The 24,074-nt window shown below is 39.1% G+C and overlaps 1 protein-coding gene across 1 annotated transcript in view; it reads right to left on the bottom strand.

The window, feature by feature from the left end:
- The window catches only part of LOC127414877 (voltage-dependent L-type calcium channel subunit alpha-1D-like), a 64,424-nt gene that overhangs the window by 5,558 nt on the left and 34,792 nt on the right, over positions 1-24,074 (bottom strand). The window contains exons 20-41 of the mRNA XM_051653248.1: positions 22,496-22,598; positions 21,153-21,282; positions 20,162-20,221; positions 19,889-19,995; positions 19,191-19,278; positions 18,817-18,924; positions 18,519-18,571; positions 18,180-18,326; positions 17,871-18,072; positions 16,292-16,450; positions 10,207-10,317; positions 9,930-10,013; positions 8,965-9,093; positions 8,807-8,872; positions 8,602-8,693; positions 8,356-8,515; positions 7,979-8,106; positions 7,794-7,890; positions 7,325-7,427; positions 5,281-5,382; positions 4,999-5,126; positions 1,411-1,527 (exon numbers count right to left, since the gene is read on the bottom strand). Coding sequence (XP_051509208.1) covers positions 1,411-1,527; positions 4,999-5,126; positions 5,281-5,382; positions 7,325-7,427; positions 7,794-7,890; positions 7,979-8,106; positions 8,356-8,515; positions 8,602-8,693; positions 8,807-8,872; positions 8,965-9,093; positions 9,930-10,013; positions 10,207-10,317; positions 16,292-16,450; positions 17,871-18,072; positions 18,180-18,326; positions 18,519-18,571; positions 18,817-18,924; positions 19,191-19,278; positions 19,889-19,995; positions 20,162-20,221; positions 21,153-21,282; positions 22,496-22,598 — 2,474 coding nt within the window. The remainder of the gene's footprint in view (positions 1-1,410; positions 1,528-4,998; positions 5,127-5,280; positions 5,383-7,324; positions 7,428-7,793; positions 7,891-7,978; positions 8,107-8,355; positions 8,516-8,601; positions 8,694-8,806; positions 8,873-8,964; positions 9,094-9,929; positions 10,014-10,206; positions 10,318-16,291; positions 16,451-17,870; positions 18,073-18,179; positions 18,327-18,518; positions 18,572-18,816; positions 18,925-19,190; positions 19,279-19,888; positions 19,996-20,161; positions 20,222-21,152; positions 21,283-22,495; positions 22,599-24,074) is intronic.

Raw genomic sequence — 24,074 nt, 5'->3', positions numbered from 1 at the left:
TGTTTTGTTGGTGTGATACAAACAATTAATGTTGTGAGCCTTCAGTGGAATTTTACCCTCACCTAAAAGCCTTAAAGAAAAAAGGTAAAATAGCCATCCATAAGAAGGCCCAATAGCCTAATGAAAAAAGCATCCATCTGAACTGTAGATTGTGGGTTCAGTTCTCATCTGGGTTGCACAGATGATCAGTAAGTGCTGTCAAAAATGTTAACTAGAAGTTCCTAAGATTTCTGGTAAAACTAACATTTCCCAGGTCTGTTTAGGCAAAATGGTTAAGACTGTGGGCTGCAACCATTGTGGGTTTGAGTCCCATCTGAGTTGCACAGATGTTCAGTGAGTAATGTCAAAAAATAGAAGTTAGTAGCTTCTTGTCTGAAAAGTTAACATTTACAGTAGAATTGTGGTAAAATTAACATTTTCCAAGTCTGTTTAAGCAAAATGTTTAAGAATTTGGGCTGCAAACATTGTGGGTTTGAGTCCCACCTGGGTCACACAAATGTTCAGTGAGTGCTGTCAATAATCGAAGCTAGTAGTTTCTTGTCTGAAAAGTTAACATTTACAGTAGATTTCTGGTAAAGTTAACATTTTCCAGGGCCGTTTAGGCAACATGGTTAAGGATTTGGGCTGCAAACATGGCATGACACACTAAAAGGAGAGAGTTTCAGAGGTAGACCTATTTACTCTGCTTAGCAGTTTCAAAGATTATGCAAATCCTTTAAAGATATTCAAGAGTTTTGCCCTTGAAACTAAAGCCATGTGCAGGCCCAGTGGGCTAATGATTAAGACATCAGCCTACAGAGCTGGGGATTGTGGGTTCAAGATAAGTCCCACCTAGGTCACAAGCAATGCAATATGTTTATAAATTATAATGCGTAAATTGGGATGAATTGTGTCATTAAGCAAATGTCTCAACTGTCCAAACAAGTGGTGCACAAACCATTTTATACTATACACTCTTTGACTGACAGGTAAATAATTTAAGAACCTAAATATAAACTATGAATTCTGACAACTAAAGTAGCTGAGGGATTGTAATTGTTTATATAATCATTTCATTTTAACAGCCAAGCTACAACACCTACACAAAACTCTACAAAACCTATCAGTCCAAACCCTTCTTCATTACCTGATATGTCCTCCTGTCAGAGTAAATCTGGCACTCTAATTACCAACTCTCTCAATGGAGCAGATGCCTCTTTACTTGGAATAGGGATCTAATCTTTCTGCATCTGACTATTAGGTTATAACAGATTATTTTCCGTTCAGCAAATCTCAAAGGTGAATTTATTGTGTTAAACAAAATCAACTAATTGATTGAAATATGTGCAGGGTAATTAAATGATCTGAAAGGCTCCAAATATATCCAAAGGGCATGTGACACTCAAAAAGAACATTGTTGGTCTTGAGCACCTTATAACAGGCATCCTCTTCTTGTTCATCCCCCAGACCCTCCTCTTCCTCCTCCATATCTTCATTCATGGCCAGTCTCATTTCTGGCCCCAAGTCTTGCAGAGTTCGCAGCCCGGCCTGACACAGATGCACGCGGAAAGAGAGAGAGAGGTACAACAGTATATATGCAGCTCACAATACAACTGAGTTACACAACACACACTATCAAAAACCAGTCATTCCACCAAAATGAAACCACTTTAGGGGTTTAGATGTAATGTTAAAGGGATAGTTCCCCCAAAAATTTAAATTCTGGAAATACACAAATGGAGATGTTAGGCAAAATGTTCATCACTTTTATTGTATGGAAAAAAATATGCAATGAAATTGAATTGTGACTGAGACTAACATTCTGCCTATAATCTCCTTTTGTGGTCCAAAGAAAAAACAAAGTCCTACAGGTTTTACTTTCACACATTTACATTTATGAATGTAGTTTTTTTTTAAATAACCTAGGTGGAATTTAAACCAGAGTTCACAAGGGAGATGCTGAACCACATATGCTCTGATGCGGTCAAATAAATAAAAATGTGCTATACCAGTAAAACAGCATATCAGCATCCTTGTCTAACTCATTGTGCTAGAAGCTAAATCTCAATATAAACATTAAAAAACTGTCCAAAGACCTTGAGACCAGGACAACTGTTGCAACACTTCATTAAATGTTTCTCTACCAATGTTTCTCTTCAACTTCATAACCAGCTCCTTATAAATAAGGCATCAACCTCTGGAGCTGTGGATTCTGGGTTAAAGTCCCACCTAAGTTGCATTTGATTAATCATCTGTGAGCACAAATGAAAAGGGTTGATGTTACAAACCTTGAAGTTGCTAATTTAACTCCAAGCAGGTCTGGCAAAAGGGAAATTACTCTATTGCCGACTGTTTCTGTCAGTCAGTGAGAGAGATTTTGATAATGAAGTATATTTGTCTTGAGATTACATAAATTATAAAATAGAGGTCCAATGGCCTCTGGAGCTGGGGATTGTGGGTTTAAGTCCCACCTGGGTCATATTCAATATCTGTAATTTGCAAGAGGGAAAGATTAAGGCAGTTAACATGAAGGCTTCTCATTTGACACCAAGACTGGTGCAGGATAAATTACAATCCTGCTTTTGAAGAAAGTTGTTTCATCTGAGCACAGTCTGTGAGACACTGAATGACGGCTGATATTCAGTATTATTGAGAGAGTAAACAAATTATAACATTAAATGTAAGACCCAGTGGCCTAATGGATAAAACATCAGCCTCTGGAGCTGAGGATTGTGGGTTCAAGTCCCACCTGGGTTGTATTCAATAACTGTGACTGATAAAGTGAAAGATCAAGGTAATAAACATAAAAGTTTCACCTTTGTCACCAAGACTGGTGCAGGCTAAATTATAATCTTGCTTTTGAAGAAACTTGTTTCTTCTGAGCACAGTCAGTGAGATACTCAATTGAGCTAATATTAAGTATTATTGATAAGTTTACATAGAATAGTTGCTTAGTGGATAAGGCAACAGCTCCCAAAGCTGGGGATTATGGGTTCAAGTCCCACCCTGTGTTTTATAAAGGTGCTTTGCAAGGGTGAACAATTCAGGCAGTGAAAACTAAGGTTTCTCAGTTAACTCTATTCCCAGTTGTTCAGTTAAAAAAACTTTGTTTTCCTGCACACAGCCAGTAAGAAACTCATTCATGATGGCTTATATTAAGTATTATTTTCAGCATAAACATAGAAAAAAACCAAAATAAGTAGGATCCAGTGGCCCAATGGATAAGGCATCAACTTCCAGACCTAAGGATTGTGGGTTCAAGTCTCACCTGGGTAGCATTTTATAACTGTGATTTTCAAGAGGGAAAGAATAAGGCAGTTAACATGAAGGCTTCTCCTTTGACACCAAGACTGGCACATGCTAAATTACAATCCTGCTTTTGAAGAAACTTGTTTCTTCTGAGCACAGTCAGTGAGAGACTGAATGGCGGCTAATATTAAGTATTATTGATGAGTTTACATAGAATAAGACCTCAAAGGTAAGATATAGTGGTGTAGTGTATAAGGTATCAGCTACCGATTGTGGGGTCAAGTCTCTCCTGGTTTCAGTAAAGGTGCTTTGCAAGAGGGAATGATTTAGGCAGTAAACTTAAAGGTTTTTCTGAGCACAGCCAGTGAGAGACTCATTCATAATGGCTTATATTAAGTATTGTTGACTGAGACTACATGGAAGAAGCCATCAGAAGCGAGGTCCAGTGGCCTAATGTATAAGGCATCAGCATCCAGAGCTGGGGCTTGTGGGTTGAAGTCCCATGTGGACTCAATATAAGTGTGTTGTAAGATGGTAGGATTAAGGCAGTAAACATAAAGGGTTCTCATTTAACTCTATTTCCAGTTGTTTCTGTCTATTCTGAGTGAGAGACTTATTCATGATGGCTTATATTAAGCATTATTGACAAAGTAAACATAAAATAAGTCAACCACAGAAGGAGTCAGTGGCCTAATGGATGAAGCATCAGCTTGTGGTGTTGGGGATTGTGGTTTCAAGTCCCATCTGGTAGTAGTTATTACTTGTGATTTTCAGGAGGGAAAGAGTAAGGCAGTAAACATAATGTGTTTTCCTTTGACACCAAGACTGGTGAAGGATAAATTGCAATCCTTTTTTTGAAAACAATTGTTTTTTTATGAGCACAATCAGTGAGAGACAGAATGGCAGCTAACATTTGGTGTTACTGACGAGTTTACATAGAATAAAACAATAAAAGTAAGACACAGTGGTGTAGTGGATACAGCATCAGCCTCCATAGCTTACCATTGTTGGTTCAAGTACCACCTTAAAGGTGTTTTGCAAGAGGGAAAGATTAAGGTGGGAAGTAATTGGAAACTACACTTGATTTGCCAACAGCACTGGCAAAGATGTTGTGGAAGTACATAGTGACAAGATCCAGGTATTTGTTTCCAGCCTTTAAATCTGTGTTGCTAATAGTTCAAGGATAGACAAAATTTTAATGTGTGCTGCAAAAAATTCACAGCTGTATTCACAAAAAAATTAGATTGTAAAAGCTGAATGTAACTAAGATGATTATATTAAGTAACCTGGGACAGCTTTAAAAAAAAAAGATGAATTGGTCTCTTAGAATGATGAAATGCATGAACACAAACACACAAAACCTAACTTAAAATACCATAGATAGCATAACCACAGAGAATAAAAACCAGACACTGTAAAGTTATACTGGGCATGAACACTGCCAGGACCATAGCTCTAGTGAAAGAAATTTACTATTGTTTGTCTCTTCTACTTAAGTGAATTATGTCTCATTGTAAGATTTGTACTCATTTGATGCAATGAATCTGGATGTAGAACCACACTATAGTGCAAAGCACACCAGAGTTCTGCACTATATGTTCAGCCTTATCTATTCAATTACAAATTCAGAATGTGATCTCTGTTGTGCATAAGGTGAAGGAACCATGTTTTGGTCCTTCATGTTTATCTATTGTGTCAAGGTATATATGAAACATATCAAAGTATATGGGCAGTGGGTATAATATAAATGACGCTGGGATAGAGATCTACCTGTAGAGCTGAGGGGTTACCAGCCTCTGGATCCTCCAGACCCACTTTCTCTTTCCTTTTGCGGAACTTCCTAAAGTAGTCCTGGATCAGGAAGGTTGCATAAAATTTACCAACAGTCACTTCTTCCTCTGCAACAGAGAAAGAATCAAGAACAAACACATTGAAATGAGAAAACAATAACAGTATTTATTGTATTTTTAGATGTCTGCAATTGTTTTTAATTGTGTTTTGGTTCATGTGACTGATTTTAGTGAATCTAGAATACATTGTGATCTTTCTCACCAGCAGGGGGTGGAATAACCTCATCCAGGATTTTGGGTTTTGTTCTCTTCCAGATTTTCTTAATGATGATTCTTAACTCCTCGTTTTCTTGATCAGGGTTCCCTAAGAACAGAACATTACAGTCACATTACCTTACACAGCTAATTCAGTAAGACAGTGTGACTTGTACTTATACACAATAGAAACAGTAAAAAAGCTGTATTGCATATGTATTTAAATATTATGTATGCTCATTTACAGTTTTTTTTACAATTCCTAACAAGCATTTACCTATACTTAAGATACTTTTTCTAAACTCTTAACACAGCAATACACCTACATCACACAATTAGCCAAATAGTTAATTTTCAGCTCAAAACCACATTTTGTTAATTAAATACCAACTCTATATTTCAAAATGCAAAAAACACTTTCTCTACATACACTAACTCTGTCAAAACACGGCAAACCCGACTCAATATCTAATCATTCTGTCAAAACACTAGCACATTTTCTATCCAACAGGAACATATAGTCAATCATAGCACAACGACTGTCAAAATACTAACAGTTGATGGCATTACAAAAACTGCATTACATGTCATGTTTCAGTTCTACCTGCATACAATAGACAATATGAAATCCATTGTTTTTTAATTCAGTTTCCTTTTACTATAAACCACTCTACATTTTTGGTTGAGTGTCGAATGTGTGCATTCTTGGCAACATGCTATCTAAAAGTGAACGAGTCATCATTACTTTATAGAATGTACAGTAGAAAAAAATAGTAAGTAACAGAATTTCTGCAATAAAAGCTTTATTAGCAACATGAAATTGCTGCCAGTGATCAACAAAAAATCCTTGGCCTTTGATTCCAAATGTGTAAAAATAAAACACAATTACAGTAAAAAAAGGCACAGAAGGGGGAAAAAAACATGAAGATGCACAGTCCTGTTCTAATCTATACGATCTTCAGTATTTGGCCACATGTTCTCGTCACATCTTATGTCATCTCTCGCTATGCACCTTGGATTGAAACGCTTGGCATGCCTTATCCACTCTTGGCAGTCTTCATCTGAGATGTGTCTGCAGCCAGCATCCATTGCATCCAGGAGGGACATTTGTTCATGTGGCCAATGATCAAACACTTTCCACCTCCAGGCAGAAAAAAATTCCTCAATGGGGTTGGGACTACAGTTGGCCTACAGTTACAACTACTCTTTTTCCTGGTCCAACTACTCCTCTCCCTGTTCCAACTACTTCTCTCCCTGGTCCAACTACTCCTCTCCCTGGTCCAACTACTCCTCTCCCTCGTCCAACTACTCCTCTCCCTTGTCCAACTATTCCTCTCCCTCGTCCAGACATTATTTTTTATCTTTCTGCTCCTCTGTGTTGTTCTGTATCCACATTGAATAAAACCAATCCAAAGAGTCCTCTTTTTACTGTGTATGTCCATGTAATGGAAAGAACTTCAACACCTTGCTATGTCTTTGAATGAGATTGCAATCAGCTATTTCTCTGTTTCAATGATCTGTTCATTCAAAAATGCTTATCAGCTGTTTCAATATAGCTTTTGAGCTGCTGTTGTTGCAGAAGTAGAGGCTTTATACTATATTTAAGGTTTGGAATATTAGGTCTTCATTTCTGGCATGCTGTGTGCAAGCATTTGTAAATAAGACAAGAAAGATCCATGATTTTGGTATTGGGTAAGCTTGTATATAAAGAAAATTTAAGCATGTTAGAAACGTGCTAATTGACTGCCTATTCTTTGAAAACAACATGAATTATGTTAATGGTATGGTCCACAACAGACGGATGTTGTGCTAATTGTGACTACAGATTGGACAAAAGGATGTTAGCGATTGTAAAAAACTGTAAATGGTTTTATGAGGTGGAATTCAGTAGTGTATATTGGAATAAAGTAGAACATTTTCAATGAATGCCCACAGGTTTACAGTATTTTTACGCAAGGTACAGATCTACATGAATCATCATCTGTAGCTCAAACTGACAGTGAATTAGTATGTGGCAAATGTGTTGTGTGTATGTGTAGGCCTATCCGCACCATCAGTTTTTATTTTCAGTGCAGTTCTGACCAGGGCGAACAGGGTGGCGTTGAAGGTCACTGTACCATCACTGTTAAGGGGCATGTTCATGGCAACCAGCCTCTGCCAGGGAGAGAGAGAAAGAGAGAGAGAGAGAGAGAGAGAGAGAGAGAGAGAGAGAAGAGAGAGAGAGAAAGAAAGACAAATAAATGAGAAAGACAGAAAGGGGAGAGAACACACCAAATCAGATTTTGGTCAGATTTTGTCATCACTGGTGGCCCAAATGTCCCAAAAGGAGAAAAAAAATGAAATCAGGTACATTGTGGGTTACAGCCAATGGCTTAAAACATTCTAAATAATGTCTTAATGAAAAAACAAGAGAAAGAGAAAAAACAGAAAAAATTCTGTGAGGTTTAGCTCAGTATTAAAACAATAAGTCTATGTAAGGTCCCCACCATGATAGGCAAACAAGCATGTGTGTGTGCATACCTTACAGGCTACACGGTGAGGACAAAGTTTCCCAAATCCGAGTGGAGGCTGGATCCTCCTCAGCAAAGCCACTACATCCAAGTGCTTAATACGCCCTCTGAAACAGTTAATCAGAATCAAATTGTTGTATTCATGTTTAAATAAAAAGAGCATTAGAGAGATTAGATAGAGATAAGTGGTCATACTTGGCTTCAGGGTCGTATTCTGACCAGATTCTTTTGAACTCATCCAGGTGATGTGGTCCAAGAATTGACCAATCACGCGTCAGATAGTCAAAATTGTCCATAATGACGGCAACAAACAAATTAATAATCTGAAGAGAGAGGAAAAAAAAAAACAAAGACAAAAGCTTACTTTGCAAATCATATTGGAGTGACTGAAGTGAAAAATCGGTTATGATCAGTGAAATTACCATATGTACTTAATTAATCAGTTTGCTGTTGTGAAACTATTGGCATGCTATTTATGTACAGTACAAGGAAGCTTAAGACACCTAAAATCAATTTGGCTTATACAATATCACCATTAGCAAAGCTGTGAGATGGGGTTGAGGTGGGGTTACCAGGAAGGCGCAGAGCATGAAGAAACTGATGAAGTAGACAATGGCAAAGTTGCTGCCACAGGAGAACTCTTCACCGGGCTCGTAGTCTGACTCTGGGTCACAGCGCTTCCCCGGTAGACTGGCCAACATGATCTCCTGCCACGCCTCACCTGTAGCACACCTGCACACACAGGGCACATCTAGACATCAGAGCTACTGTCATGGGGTGGATGTCACACTATTTGTCTTTAATGCTGTCTCTCTCACCTGAAAAGGAGCAGCACAGCCTGCGGAAAGGTCTGAAAGTTATTGTTCCTGTTAATCTGCGTGTGGTCTCGCATGGCAATCTTCCCAAAAGTCTGACATAGAGATCAAAAATCACATTAATAATTAATTGATTAGTAATTCATAGGAAACTGTCCATGTCTTTCTCTAAAACAGAAAGCAAGACATTTTTGCTGCTACGACTCACCTGCATACCAATCACAGCATAGATGAAGAAGATCATGGCAATCAGAAGAGCTACATATGGCAGGGCCTGTAGGACAAAAAGAACAATACATAAAATGTAAACTAATACGTATACTAAAATATATGAAAAAGATAAGGCATTTTTCATTGTCCACTGACCTGGAGGGATTTCACAAAAGTCCAGAGCAGGGTACGAATGCCTTCCCCTTTGCTGAGCAGTTTAACCAATCGCATTACACGAAACAGACGAAAGAAAGTAATTGACACACGAGAGCTGTCCTCTGAGCTCTAAGGTGAAAGGAGGGAAGAGCCAAGTAAAACAATAACACATTATAAAAACATATAATGTACATAACAACATTTTATAATGGACTCTACAGAAGGAGTTTTCCACAGGGGGCCGCAAATGGATGCTAGGGGGTCCGCAGAAAATTTTAAGTGAGCGAAAAAAAAAGTTTTGACAATATGTATTTTTAGGGCTGTGAAAGTTAACTTTATGATATTAATTATCTAGGTTTAACGCAATAAAAATAACAATTTTACTGAATTTTAATTATTATAATGGTTTCATTCTGCTTACGAAGGACTGGTTGGAAATCAATAGATTTATTATTTTATTCTATTGACAGACTAATATTGGAAACAACATGTCTTTGTAATATAACGCATACTATTTTTTTTTTCACATAGTATATATATGATTTTTAATATATGAAAATAAATAGCTGCCTTTATATCTAAAGAAGGAGGTCCCTCCCTTGGGATCATCATATTTGGGGGTCCTTGGAATCAGAATGTTTGAAAGACCCTGCTCTGCAGAAAATATACAATGAGATCCTGTATCACATTCTTACTGTAGACTAGCCAATGTCTGAATTAAACATGGAACCTCTCCAAAATTATCATCCTTAGATTCTAACAAGGCACAAATTAAATATATTTTAATGATCTGACATAAAATGTATCTAAAATAAATGGTCATTTAATATATTGAGTACCCCTTCCATATGCCAAGTAATTATTATCTTATTTTGTGAGTTTTTTCAATGGCCAAGATAGTTTAGCCAATATGGAACCACATCTTTTTCAATTCAGCTTACGGCAAAAGGAAAACTGGGACTCACGCTAAACTCTGTAACCACGATGTCCACCACACTTCCCACCACAATTAGTGCATCAAAAGAATTCCAAGCATCAACAAAGTAATGCTAGAGAGGGGAGAAAGTGTTCAATTCAACCAAACATCAAGAATGACCCAGTTCAAAAAGATTAAAAATAGCTAAAAATATCCCAGAATGTCTTTACACACTCTATTCTGTAACATCAGTAACTTTATCCACCAAACCATACTAACAGGCAAATGTAAACACTGTATTCATTATGGAAAATATGGGGACTGACCCTTAGTCTGAGAGCCATCAATTTAATGATCATCTCAAAGGTGAAAAGGCCAGTGAAAACCATGTTGAGGATGTCCATCACGTCACTAAAGAACTTTGACTGGTCATAATGCTGTGGATGCAACCAGAAACAACATGATTCTACATTCAGCATTCTGACATACAATCAGAATCCTCTGTCTGAAATCTTTTCTGATTTTCGACTTCACAGCCTACTTTGAATAAATCTGTGCCACCTCAAATCATACAACTCATCAATATTACTCTGCCTCATTAAAAGTTCATAAAGGCTGGCTTTGTGATAGCTTCGAATGTGAAGTATGTCATTTTTTCAATTCTAAAATATTCACCCTTCATGTTGTTCCTAACCCGACTTTCTTTCGTGGAACACAAAAGGAGATGTAAGGCAGAATGTTAGCCTCAGTCATAATTAACTTACATTATATCTTTTTTCCATATAATGAAAGTGTATGGTGACCAGTGTTGGGTCAGTTACTCTAAAAAAGTAATTCGTTACTAACGACTAATTAAATTTTCTACAGTGTAATTAGATTACTGTAATAATTACTCTGTCTGAAAAGTAACTGCATTACTTATTACTAATTACTTTCTAAAACCCTTATCAACCTCGACCAGATGAAAAATACAAGGACAGACATGAAATTCTTATTTTAATTCTTTCAATTAAATCATATAAAATCAAATAAATTATTCATGAACTGGGCAAAAAAATTTAAGGGGGCAGTGTTAAATTAGAAAACATATATTTTACCATTAGATGTTACACTTCGATTTTAAATTCACCATTGTTTTATATAGATTTGTTCTATAGTCTAAACAGTATTTAACACATTTACATCAGAATTAAATTACTGAAAAATTAAGAGTAATCCCTTACTTTACTTTTTTCAATGAAATATTTTAATGAGTATTTAATGACTTAGTAATGCATTACACCCAACCAGAGCATGTGAGTGAAGCAGAGCGGTGTGACACTCCGCTCAAAAACACGCTCCATGCATGTGCGTTCCGCTCAGCCGCTCACAGCCCAAGTGGATGCTCACGCTCATCGGTAAAAAAGCATTCACTCAAATCCCGCTCTGACAGTAAATGTATCTGTAGTATACTTGGTTCCAAGCACGTACACAGGGCTCAAGCAACTGCCTCTTTGCCCACATGGGCTGAGGTGCCCCTCTGGATGAAATATAGACTATAGGCTGACATTTATTAAATTATCAAATGATTAGTAATGTACACATCTGAAATTATGTATTTGTATTGTTGTGTTTTTGTATATGAAATCTCGCTGTTTATTTTGGACTGGTTTACAACTGTTGTTAGATAATCAGGTCTACCAGACCTTCCTTATCATTTGTAATCAGTCAAATATTTCTCTGTTAGCACATATGTCATTAAACATCTTCAAATAATGTCTTAAAAAAATTTCAGTTCTAAATTACCTTTATTTACTTTAAACAAGTCATCAAACATGCCTCTACAAGTGATAAAACATATGTGCGTTGGCACGGAAACTCGCATACGCACAAATTCACGTTTTTCAGTTTAAACTGGATACAACCGACCCAGAAAAACACAATAATTTCAACTTTAAAATTTGTTCGAGTCGTTTATGGAAATAATGAAAACATAGACTGGTACCGGGAAAAATATTGCAGGTAAAAGTGAAATTCATAATTGTTTATCAGTTGTCTCCACGGAATGATTATACTGTAGATTTGATACATTAATAGGTTTCTGATTTAATGCTATCAGACTTTGGGTCTGTAAATTAAAATGAACAACTTCTTTTGTGTTTAGTTTTAAAGGGTTTTAAGTTATCCAGAAAAGAGCAGTGAATGTTTTTCTCTTTTTCAGTGTTGTTGCTTTATTAATATGCCCTATAATTTTATATGTACTAATCATATGCAATCTAAAGGACTGTGGTTATTTATATAATAATTATTATATTAGTCCATGTGCCCCCTTTGTTTTTCCTTGATATTTTTAAAGCATTATAAAGTGAATCTGGACTTCCCTATCTGTCACTCACTCGATGTTGTGTCGATGTAGTGACACTAGGGGTCACTCTTGGGAGCCAGAGACACCTCTGGTCTTTGATAAAAGGCCAATGAAAATTGGCGAGTGGTATTTGCATGCCACTCCCCCAGACATACGGGTATAAAAGGAGCTGGTATGCAACCACTCATTCAGATTTTCTCTTCGGAGCCGAACGGTCATACTCACTGAGCTGAATTCCCACGACTGTTCATTCACCTCTGCTGGATCTGACGGCGCATTTCAGTGGCTTCTCCCTCCTCTGCAATGGTGCACTGCAGAGAATGCCCCTGGGCGCTTCGGCAGAAATAAGAGTATATTTCTCTAAAAGAGTATATTTCTCTAAAAGAGCGGCACACACGGAATGTCTTTTTAAAGATGCGTCTTTTTAAAGATGCCTTTCCGATTGTGTGTTATTCCTGGTTGCACCAGCAGTGGTAGACACGATCACTCAGGCTGGGGCCCCCTCTATGAGGCGCCTGTATGCCTTTAAGTGGCGTCTGTTCGCTAAGTGGTGTTCTTCCCGATGGGAAGACCCCCAGAGATGCGCAGTCAGATCAGTGCTTTCCTTCCTGCAGGAGAGGTTGGAAGGGAGGATGTCCCCTTCCACCTTGAAGGTGTACGTTGCCGCCATAGCAGCACACCATGGCGCAGTCGACAGTAAGTCCTTAGGGAAGCACGACCTGATCATCAGGTTTCTAAGAGGCGCCAGGAGGCTGAATCCCCCCAAACCGCGCCTCGTTCCCTAATCGGACCTCTCTGTAGTTCTTCAGGGTCTACAGAGAGCCCCCTTTAAGCCTTTGCAGTCAGCCGAGCTTAAGGCACTCTCCTTGAAGACTGCCCTCCTGACTGCGCTCACTTACATCAAGAGGGTAGGAGACCTGCAAGCGTTCTCTGTCAGCGAAACATGCCTGGAGTTCGGTCCGGGCTACTTTCACGTGATCCTGAAACCCCGACCGGGCTATGTGCCCAAGGTTCCCACGACCCCTTTTAGGGACCAGGTGGTGAACCTGCAAGCGCTGCCCCAGGAGGAGGCAGACCCAGCCCTGTCATTGCTGTGTCCGGTGCACGCTTTACGCATCTATTTTGATCGCACGCAGAGCTTTAGGATCTCTGAACAGCTCTTTGTCTGCTTTGGTGCACAGCGGAAAGGAAGCGCTGTCTCCAAGCAGAGGATCGCCCACTGGCTCATTGACGCCATAACTATGGCATATCACGCCCAGGACATGCCGCCCCCGGTAGGGCTATGAGCCCAGTCTACCAGGGGTGTAGCGGCCTCCTGGGCCCTGGCCAGGGGTGCCTCTCTAACAGACATTTGCAGAGCAGCAGGCTGGGCAACACACAACACCTTTGCAAGGTTCTACAACCTCCAGGTGGAACCAGTTTCGTCCCAGGTAGTGGCACGCAATACAAGCGGATAAGCCCAGGATAGCCGGCCGGGTGTATCGCTTGCACATAGCGCCTTCCACCTCCTTTTGAGCTGAAGACGTGCACCATTAATTCCCAGTAATGTTCACAAATTTTGTTCCCTGGTTGACTTCCTCCAAGCCCTGTGGCAGTCGAGTTTTCGGAGAGACTCGCTGCCGGCCCAGTACACGTGCTAACTAAGAGCCCTGTTCTGGGGAAGGTGCTCCGCATGTGGCAGTTCCCTGTAAGGCTAACCCCATGCGATATATATCTTCTGCTAATTTGTTTCCCTGTTGGCAAACTGCGTCTTCCTTGGGCAGAGCCCCTCTGCCCCAGTCTCCATGTTTGTAGTAACTCCTCCCCCATTGGGTAGGATCTACCTTGAAGACTCTCCAAATGGTCGGAAAGACCATGTGATGTATTCTTCCACTTAAATATCCCCCCCTCTCTTTGGGCGAGGTGTGGTCTCCACGGTGTCTTCCCCTTTGGAGGGACACCCCTCGACTAGACCTGGCGGCCCAGTCGGATAATCCCCCTTCTTTTTTAGGGAGTGGAAAAAGAGAAGGGGAAAAGAGGCCACGACTGGGTTAAGCCTGTCTCTATCTCTTGAGTAGTCGACTTGTCCCCAAAGGGCCATTCGACACTCATAACTATGTTGGGGGAGGTTACGTGTCGACCTGGTGTGCTGGCTATGAGGCACACAGTAGTCTGCCCACCACACGCCGCCAGTTCACATAAAACAGTTCAGCCAATTGTGGCGTTTTGTATAGGGACCCCTAGTGTCACTACATCGACACAATGTCGAGTGAGTGACAGATAGGGAACGTCATGGTTACTTGTGTAACCTCTGTTCCCTGATGGAGGGAACGAGATGTTGTGTCCCTCCTGCCACAACGCTGAACTACCCGCTGAAATGCCCGGACCTTATATCGGCTCCTCAGCATAAAACCTGAATGAGTGGTTGCATAACAGCTCCTTTTATACCCATATGTCCGGGGGAGTGGCATGCAAATACCACTCGCCAATTTTCATTGGCCTTTAATCAAAGACCAGAGGTGTCTTGGGCTCCCAAGAGTGACCCCTAGTGTCACTACATCGACACAACGTCTCGTTCCCTCCATCAGGGAACGGAGGTTACACAAGTAACCATGACGTTTATCTGCGTCAAACGATAAACAAATAAAACATATTTGTCCTGCATAAAGTGAGATTTTGTCCAATATATATATTCGATGAAATCATGTGTACTGATCCTAAAACAAATAAAAATTATTTAATTCACAAATTACACTGCCTTCGTCTAAGAATTTTTTTTTTTTTTTATAAATGTACAATCATTTATAGCTTTTTTCTCTGCGCATGAATGCAGCAAACGATGTCGAAGATGTTATCTGCAAACACTAATCTAGAGTCGTTTTTTTTTTTTTTACGTTTCACTTATCGTTAAGGTGTGGATTTGGCTTTGGGAAACTGACCAGCAGTTATGAGCCACTTTATCTTGAAGCAGAAATCGAAAGCAACTGGCGGTCGATTAAGTGAGATAATTCCGCTATGAAATTCTCTATGCGAGAGCGGAAATCTTTTCTAATCAAATGCTCAGTTGTACAATGGAGGCATGAAAGCAGAATGCTTCGCCTGCAAATTAGGATGCACTGATCTGCAAGATCATACATGTTTATTGGTTTTGATGCAGGGATTTTTTGTGTGTGTTCACCGGGATTCAAGGAAAAATGCTTTGCCAATATACAGTATTATTAAGCTTACATATTCAATTGAGGGTGCTCAAACGTTCACAACCCTGCAGAACCGGGCCTGCATCTAGCTGGCAACTTGCACTGACATGATGGCAAAACAACAAGATACATTACTTATCTATTCATTTATTATCAAATAGTAGTGTAGCCTACTAGCTCAACTTTTGCTGCACTACCATGTTCGCATAGCACATCCTCGTGCTCTCTGGCAATGTGGCACGTACGATTCCAAAAATAATATTTGCTAAGTCTCACGGTCTCTCCACAGTTCCTTTCGATTTCCTCGTTCTTAACTTTGATTTATACTTTGCATTTATTTAGGTTATATGGTTTGCAACTTCACTAAAACAATGGTAGAGCTCCATAACCTCAGGCCTATTGCTTATTTCGCAGATTCCTAAACCAGCATATCACGAAGCACATTCTGGGTTGAGCGAGCGGCACTGAGTGGCCTGAGCGAGCGGAGCAGAATCTTCAAAAAAGCGCTCTCTGCTCAGGTGAAATTATCACCGCTCCGCTCCACTAACATGCTCTGCACCCAACACTGATGGTGACTGAGGCTAACATTCTGCCTAACGTCTCCTTTTGTGTTACATGGAGGGTGAGTAAATGATGACCATTTTCATTTTTGGGTAATGTTCCTTTAAGTCTGCATTAAAATGTTTTGGGCTACAAGCTGAGAATAAAAAAAGTAAAAAAAATCACACACACACACACACACACACACACACACACACACACACACACACACACACACACACACACACACACACACACACACACACAACACACACACACACAACAATCTGTCTGTAGTTCTACATGCTGATTATACAGCTATTGTAGGACCTGTCAGACTCAGCTGTTTACCTGCACAGCCAGAGTAACAGTGTTGAGAAGAATCAACACAAACATGATGTACTCGAACCCTGTGGAGTTGATTATAGACCAGAACTTGTACTGCACTGGGTTTTTGGGGATGTAGAGTTTCAACGGCTGGGCCTTCAGAGCATATTCAACACACTGTCTCTGTGTGTGACAAGAAGAAAGAAACATAATGTGAGAAAATGAGAGTCCACACAGGAGTCTGCCCTCCTGAAAAGTCCAGCATTGCATCCCTTTGGTTCTTAAAGGGATAGTTCACCCAAAATTGAAAATTCTCTCAACATTTACTTACCCTAATTTCATCCAAGATGTGTATGACTTTCTTTCTTCTGCTGAACACAAAGGTTTTTAGAAGAATATCTCAGCTCTGTAGGTCCTTTTAATTCAAGTTAATGGTGACCAGACCTTTCAAGCTCCGAAAAAATCAAATACAGGTACATCAAAGTAATCCAGATGTATAATATAGTATTCAAAAAGATGCAATCGCTTTGGGTGAGAAACACATCAATATTTCAATCCTTCAGAATATGAAAGTGAAAATGGAGATTTATAGTAAAAAAAAGGACTGAAATTTTGAACTGTTTCTCACCCACACATTTCATAATGCTTCTGAAGACAGGTTTAACCTCTGGAGTCATATGGATTACTGTTCTGCTGCCTTAATGTGAATTGTTTTTTGTTTTGTTTTTTTAGCTTGAAAGGTCTGGTCACCTTTCACTTGCACTGTATGGACCTACAGAGCTGAAATATTCTTCTAAAACTCTTTGTTTTCAGCAGAAGAAAGAAAGTCATACACATCTGGGATGGCATGAGAGGGAGAAAATGATAAGAGAATTAAAAATGTTGGGGTGAACTATCCGTTTAATATGTTTTTTCTTTTTATTATTTCTTGATAATCAATAACTGTTTGTGTCTCTTGTGAAAGTTGTGCATGAGTTCCTGCTTTGTCCTAAACAGTGAAGCTGTCCACTGTTCTTAAGAAAAATCCTCTAGGTGCTGCATGTTCTTTGGTTTCTCAGCATCTTCTGCACATTTGAGTTCTTCCCAATACTGGCTATTTGATGTTGTATAAATTCTGAAAGGGGTGCGTAAACTTGTGCGACAAAAGTGGCATGCAAACATTTGCAATTGTATATACTCAACTGTATAATGTTAGTCAAGGCTTTCTTTACCAAAACAGTCATAATTCCGTTTTTCATGATGATGTTCCATCCTTTGTCGCTCCCTTAGAATTACTGTAAACTGACTGTTTTTTTGCCACTGTGCCTTTAAGACTAGTCTAAATGCCCTCTTTGCAAGTGAAATGAGTAACTGTGCTTTGCAATCATGTGTTAATATGATTGGGTTTCTTATATCAGAAATCCAAGGATTTCAGCATGAGACATTTTTGCAGCTTGGTATCAATATATGGTCTTTTTGGACAGGTGAGGAAGTTGACATCACAGTAATGTTACAATCAGTTGTCATACTACATCAAGCTCTTTTATTTCAAAAGATCAATAAAAAAACTCAGTTTTCCATGGTATGACCCTTTTAAATGTTCTCTGAAAGCCTTTCCACCAACCTGATTTTTGTCCAGCTCGCAGTTCTTGAACTCAGCCTCTCCCTGCTCACGGAACGTGATGATGACAAAACCCACAAAGATATTCATCATGAAGAAGGCGATAATGATGATGTAGATGATGAAGAATATGGAGATCTCAATGCGATAGTTGTAGATGGGGCCGTGATTCTCTGCGTTGGCATCAATGGCTTTGTAGAGCAGCCTGAATGAAGAAAAACTGGATGTTTAGAACTCCCTCTGTGAAGCCTGGTGAATGAACATGGCCAAGGTGACCTTCAATGACCTATAAAGGAATGGGGACACACTTACGCTGGCCAGCCCTCGAAGGTGGAGACAGTGAATAAGGCCATCATTCCCATCAGGACATTATCAAAGTTGAAGTCACTGTTGTGCCAGATTCTCTCTCTCACCATTGGGTGACTCACATCCCCATCTTTATATACCACAAATGTGCCCCTGTGTCATTCACACACATAGAAACATATATGAAAATATATATGCACATATGGATATACAGTACGCATAAATCACTAACACACATCACACATACAGTGCACTATGTGCGCACACATTGCCCAAAGGCAAACACATATGGTTAATATGGGAACAGAATCAAGCAGTAATGACAGATGCTGGAAAAGGACTTACTTGCACTGTTCAGGAGTGTTTTTGGCTTCATCTGTGCAACGATAAAATTTACCCTACAAAATACAGTAAAATAATAACATTTTATTTATCAACTGCTTCATATTTGCATATTAACAGTAAATCAATTGTTGAATAATGTGTGATAACATGACAATAGTAAGTACAAATACGCACAAAAAATTAAATATGACATGGGCTTCCAACACTATTTCAGTTGACAAATATTGTATGTTTAATACGCACAGGAAGTGCACAGTGTTTATCTTTGTGTGTATGTGTATGTGTGATTGCTGGATACCTTGAAAAGCTGAACACCGATGCAGGCGAACATGAACTGCAGCAGAGTAGTTACAATCATGATGTTCCCAATGGTCCTTATAGCCACAAACACACACTGCACCACATGCTGGAGACACACACATATGCATATATCAGCTATAAGAGAGAAAGAGTAAACATTGCACTTACACATTGCACTTACAATTACACTGACATACTAAAACATTCTATGACTATGACGTATCAGATATACGTCTATAAAATGCCCACATGATTGTATAGATCTACCCTTATTTTTGTAACGGACTAATTTACACAAGCAAACTGCCCTTTAACTTTAATTGAGAACTCTATTTGCAGACGCAGTACACAAGCATTCATGCAAAGCTGTACCTTGAGTCCTTTGGCTCTGTTGATGGCTCGAAGAGGTCTGAGCACTCTGAGCACTCTCAGAATCTTTACTACAGAGATGGCACTGGAACTGAGAGACAGAGAGCAAGAGACATGGTTTTACAAGTGAACTAAAAAAGATCTGCAGAAAAGTACAAAGGGTTCTGAAGCTGCACGGTGCCATACAAGCTAGAACCACTACTGCTTATGTTATTCAGTCCAAATAAATCATTCAAATGTCAATGTAAAGTTGGCATTTTAAAGGTATTTTGTCATCATTTACTCACCCTCGTCATGACAAACCTTTATGACTTTCTTTCCTCCATGTAACACAAGAGGAGATTATTTTAATAAAACTGACACTGCCCTTTTTTCTAAAATGAAAGTGGATGGTGACTGAGGTTACCAGTCCCTAGCATTCTGCCTAACATCTCTTTTTTCGGTTACATGAAAGAAAAAAGTAATAATGGTTTGAAACAACATAAGGGTGAGTAAATGATCATAGAATATAAATGTTTGGGTGAACTATCCATTTAAAAGCTTCAAAAATATTAGTGGAACAGGCACAATCTCTATTTGTCCACCAGAGGGCATATATGAGATATTACTGCTGATATTACTGTAATCTCACCTGCTCACACAAATCACAAATAAACAGTGATGCTTTGATGTAAGGTTTAGTGTAAATGTACCAAACTTACTGTAAGAAGAAGGAGACCAGAGAAACACTGACCACCAAAAGATCCAACAAATTAAACCAGTTTCTACAGAAGGAACCCTCATGGAGGAATGCTCCATGCACTGTCATCTACAGACCAAGACAGAGAGAGAGGTCATTAGAGTTATACTGAGAAATTTGAGGGCATTTCAGTATAGCAACATTTCTGTTGCCATTATCAATCTGTAATCATCCATCTTCAAAAACGAGTGAAAATAAGAGACGGGCTGATTGATTGACAGGAATGAGGTGGTACCTTCAGTAAGATCTCAACAGTGAATATGGAAGTGAAAGCATAATCAGCATAACCCAGCACCTGTGTGGGGAGAGAGAGAAAGCCAGAGAGCAGGTTAGACAGAAATCAGTGAATCATGTTTCATTTGTTGGATTAAGGATATATTGTGACTGCTTTGTATATGTGTGGCACATAGCGATTTAGCCAAGCAGGACATTTTCCGAGATCATCATCCGTTGTTACTGAACAATCAAACAATCTTGATCCCAACACTAACCATAATCTATCTCTAAAATCCAAATAAGGAATGCTTTTTGAGCCCTTAATCCCTAACATTAGCCCTAAACCTTACCCTTACCCTAAACCCAACCTGCACTCTGATTGGTTGATAGAAATGTTCTTCCTGGACCATCAAAGATGTTGATTCAGGAGCATGTCATACTAGAGTAAATCATGTTAAGCTGTGAGTGTGCATGTGTGTGTGTGTGTGGGGGGGGGGGGTGGCAGGTTTGGGTGGTTTACGAGGACTTTTTTTTAGGTTACAAACTGGTAATTACAAGGGTATTATGCTATAAATGTGGTTGATGAGGACATTTCTAGTGTCCCCATAATTCAAATCGCTTAAAAAACAAACTAAACTAGGTTTTTTGAAAATGTAAAAATGCAGAAAGTTTTTTGTGAGGGTTAGGTTTAGGGGATATAATCTATAGTTTGTACAGTATAAAAATCATTATGTCTATGGGTGGACTGTAAGAAGAAGGAGGACTTATGAGGACTCTCATAAGGATAGCTGCACCAACATGTGTGTGTGTGTGTGTGTGTGTGTGTGTGTGTGTGTGATGGTCAGTGGGTGAAGGCAGCTGATTGAAGGATGGCATTTTCCCAGCAGGCACTAAAGTGTGCATCCAACATGCCAATAAGGACAGCTGCAGTAAATAACTATTTCTGTGCATATGTGTGTGCGTGTTAGTGTGTGTATGTGTATGTGTGTTTGCGTGAGCAGTAAAGTCACATTGTTCCTGAAGGAGTGAGCTCTGATAGGATCCTCTGCAGCCAGAGATATGCTACTGAGAATGATGAAGAGCAGGATCAGATTAGTGAAGATGTGATGATGGATCAGTGTATGGCAGCCCACTCTAATCCTGCAAAGAGACACACAGAAACAATGGTCAACATAGAATGTTGTCTTGTGTTTAAGGGTAGACAGTTCACCCAAAAATGAAAATTCTGTCATCATAAACCCACCCTTATGTTTTTCTTTTTGGAACACTAAAAAAGTGGCAGAATGTTAGGAAATGGCAGCCTCAGTCACCCTTTTCTTTTTTTCCAAATAATGAAAGTGAAAGGTGACTTAAGCTTAAATTCTGTCTAACATCTCCTTTTGTGTTCCACAGAAGAGAAAAAGTCATAATGGGTTTGTAAAAACATGAGGGTGAGTAAATGATGACAGAATTTTAAGTTTTGGGTGAGCTATCCCTCAAAAATAGAAAGAAAGATTAAAAGAGTTTGATTATATATATATTTTATGTATGATTTCTGATTGTAACAATGATTTAAAAGGGGCAAATATCACAGAGACAGTATGTTCCTGCTCTTTTGGAATAAAAGAGTTTGAAGTAATACAACATTAAAAATACCCAGACAACAAAAAAGCTCTCTCCCCATGTCCATGCAAATTATTTGTGGAAAATCAGCTGCAAAAACAGGTCGTTCATAAATAGTCATGGTACTGACATCACAAATATGACATCCATAACATATAACAGCCCATATTTACATTTCAACTCCTATTCAGTATTCAGCAACTTGGTCTGTCCTGATGACCAAGACTACACCACACCAGTAAGTGGAGGTTAGACATTCATAACAGAGGTAATTTACATATAGAAGTCTTCAAGGTACAGTAGCAAAATCACAAATATTTAGAGAAAAGGCACACACATCCAAAAATGAAGTAAATTAAGGTGCAGGATCCAAAAAGATACCACAACAAAGTAAATGAAGGAACCACACACCATAGACCTTTGAAACTAACGTCTCGAAAAGTAACTTATTAAAATCCTGTCAATGGGAGATCTTAAGGTGTGCGGTTCCTTCATTTATTTTGACAGTAACAGAATCAGCCTGTTTAATTCTAAGGGTCAGAGAAAGACTTTTAAAATTGTCATGTAAAATTAACTTATGAGCAAGAACTTTCTCCAGTTTTTGGAGTAAGAAGTCTTGACTAACATTACAAATGGACTTCTAATACGGTAAATTGATAAAATGTCATAAAATAAAAAATATGGTACAATAAATGGTCAGTTATCGATTAGTGTGTGTGTGTGTGTGTGTGTGGTCAGACTGCACACTCACGGATTGGTCTTGCTGAGGCAGAAGAACGCACTGCCCTCTGGGATTGGTAGAACTTTCTCTTTAGGAGGAGCAAAGTCAGCAACATTTAGCTGAGTTCTCCCTTCTTCTGGCAGAGAAGGACAGAAAGAAAGAGAGAAAGAGAAAGGTAGAGATAGACAAAGGGAGACCGATGAGTTACTGAGATCACAGTCCAGCTCTACCATTATTTTGCCCATGAGAAAGGCTTTTAACTTTGGGTCATGCCTGAGGGACTGTCAAATTTCACTAATTATAGCCAAAATGTCTGCTAAATAAACCGAAAATATTTTGGTTCAGAATACAACACAGTATAGGAGTAAAGGGAAAGTAAATAAGCTTTTCATGCACATATACAGTGGGGTCCAAAAGTCTGAGGTCACACTGAAAATCTGGATTTTTTATTTATTTATTATTATTATTGTTATTATTATTATAAAGAATTTAGGAATTATAATATTAGAGGTGTGAATCTTCACTGGCCTCACGATTCGATTCGATTACGATTCAAAGGGTAACGATTCGATTATAAAACGATTCTCGATGTATCACGATCAGTAGAGGATTTAGGCATGGACGACATGTGCAGTTGCCCAGGGCGGCATCTTGCGGGTGGGCGGCAGCATCTTGTGGGGGGGGGGGGTGTTGGGGGCGGCACGAAGCACCTTATAAAAATCTCTTAAAAGCACAGAAAAACATTTGGGTTCTCCATCAAAACACACTGAATACTATTACTTCAACTGATAATATAATTTTTTTTTTTTTTTTTTTTTAAGCATTGTAAATCCCTTAATAGTATTTAATTATTATTTAAAATTAATCTATGCCATGCTATTCATTTTCATTTTTAACCACAACTGGAAGTTGCTGGTCCAGGATGAGAGATATATCTGCTTCTATGAGAGAGCACCTGTCAGATTCCTCTCCTTACCTGCACAGGTGATAGTAAAGTGGTTTAAATAGCGCAGTTGTTGCTTCAGAAATTTATCAAGCATCTCATATGCACTGTTCCAACTGTTTGCTCTGTGGGTAGAAGATCGCACGACCCTGTCGCAAAATCTACGATGGATTCAAACCTTTATCATCAGGTGTGCGCACTGTCCTGACAAGCGAGTGACTGGCAATGACCGGCAATAAAGCAAAAGCCAATGAAATGGAGAACACGCAAGAGCAGAGAAAGGCATCGAAAAAAAAAGAAAAAAAAAAGAATTAAATGAAAACATCACTATCATTTTCTGAACCGCTGCCTCGTCATTATTTTCTTCTGTGTTTTCCCCTGTTGTGTGCAAATCAGTGCAATAATGGGTGCGAGCTCGTCTTTCATGTTGTTTGTTATCATGAATAAACTCTCCCGTTGCTATGTGCGTGGGTTTGTGAAAAAATTTCGGGATCGTAGTTTCATTCGGGCACAAATGGGCATGTGTTTGATACAGCTGGTCTGCAAACAGTCGTGTTTGTGCACTTGACTTTAGTGTATGCACTTAACTTGCGTTTTTGTTTCTACATCTGTCTTTGGCACGCACCACTGCTCTGCCGTGATTTAAACTGAATTCAGAATCGATTC

This window comes from Myxocyprinus asiaticus, chromosome 24, assembly GCF_019703515.2.
Source record: "Myxocyprinus asiaticus isolate MX2 ecotype Aquarium Trade chromosome 24, UBuf_Myxa_2, whole genome shotgun sequence".
NCBI lineage: Eukaryota > Metazoa > Chordata > Actinopteri > Cypriniformes > Catostomidae > Myxocyprinus > Myxocyprinus asiaticus.
Note: the sequence above shows the minus strand (reverse complement) of the source record. Positions and strands in the feature narration are given on the sequence as shown.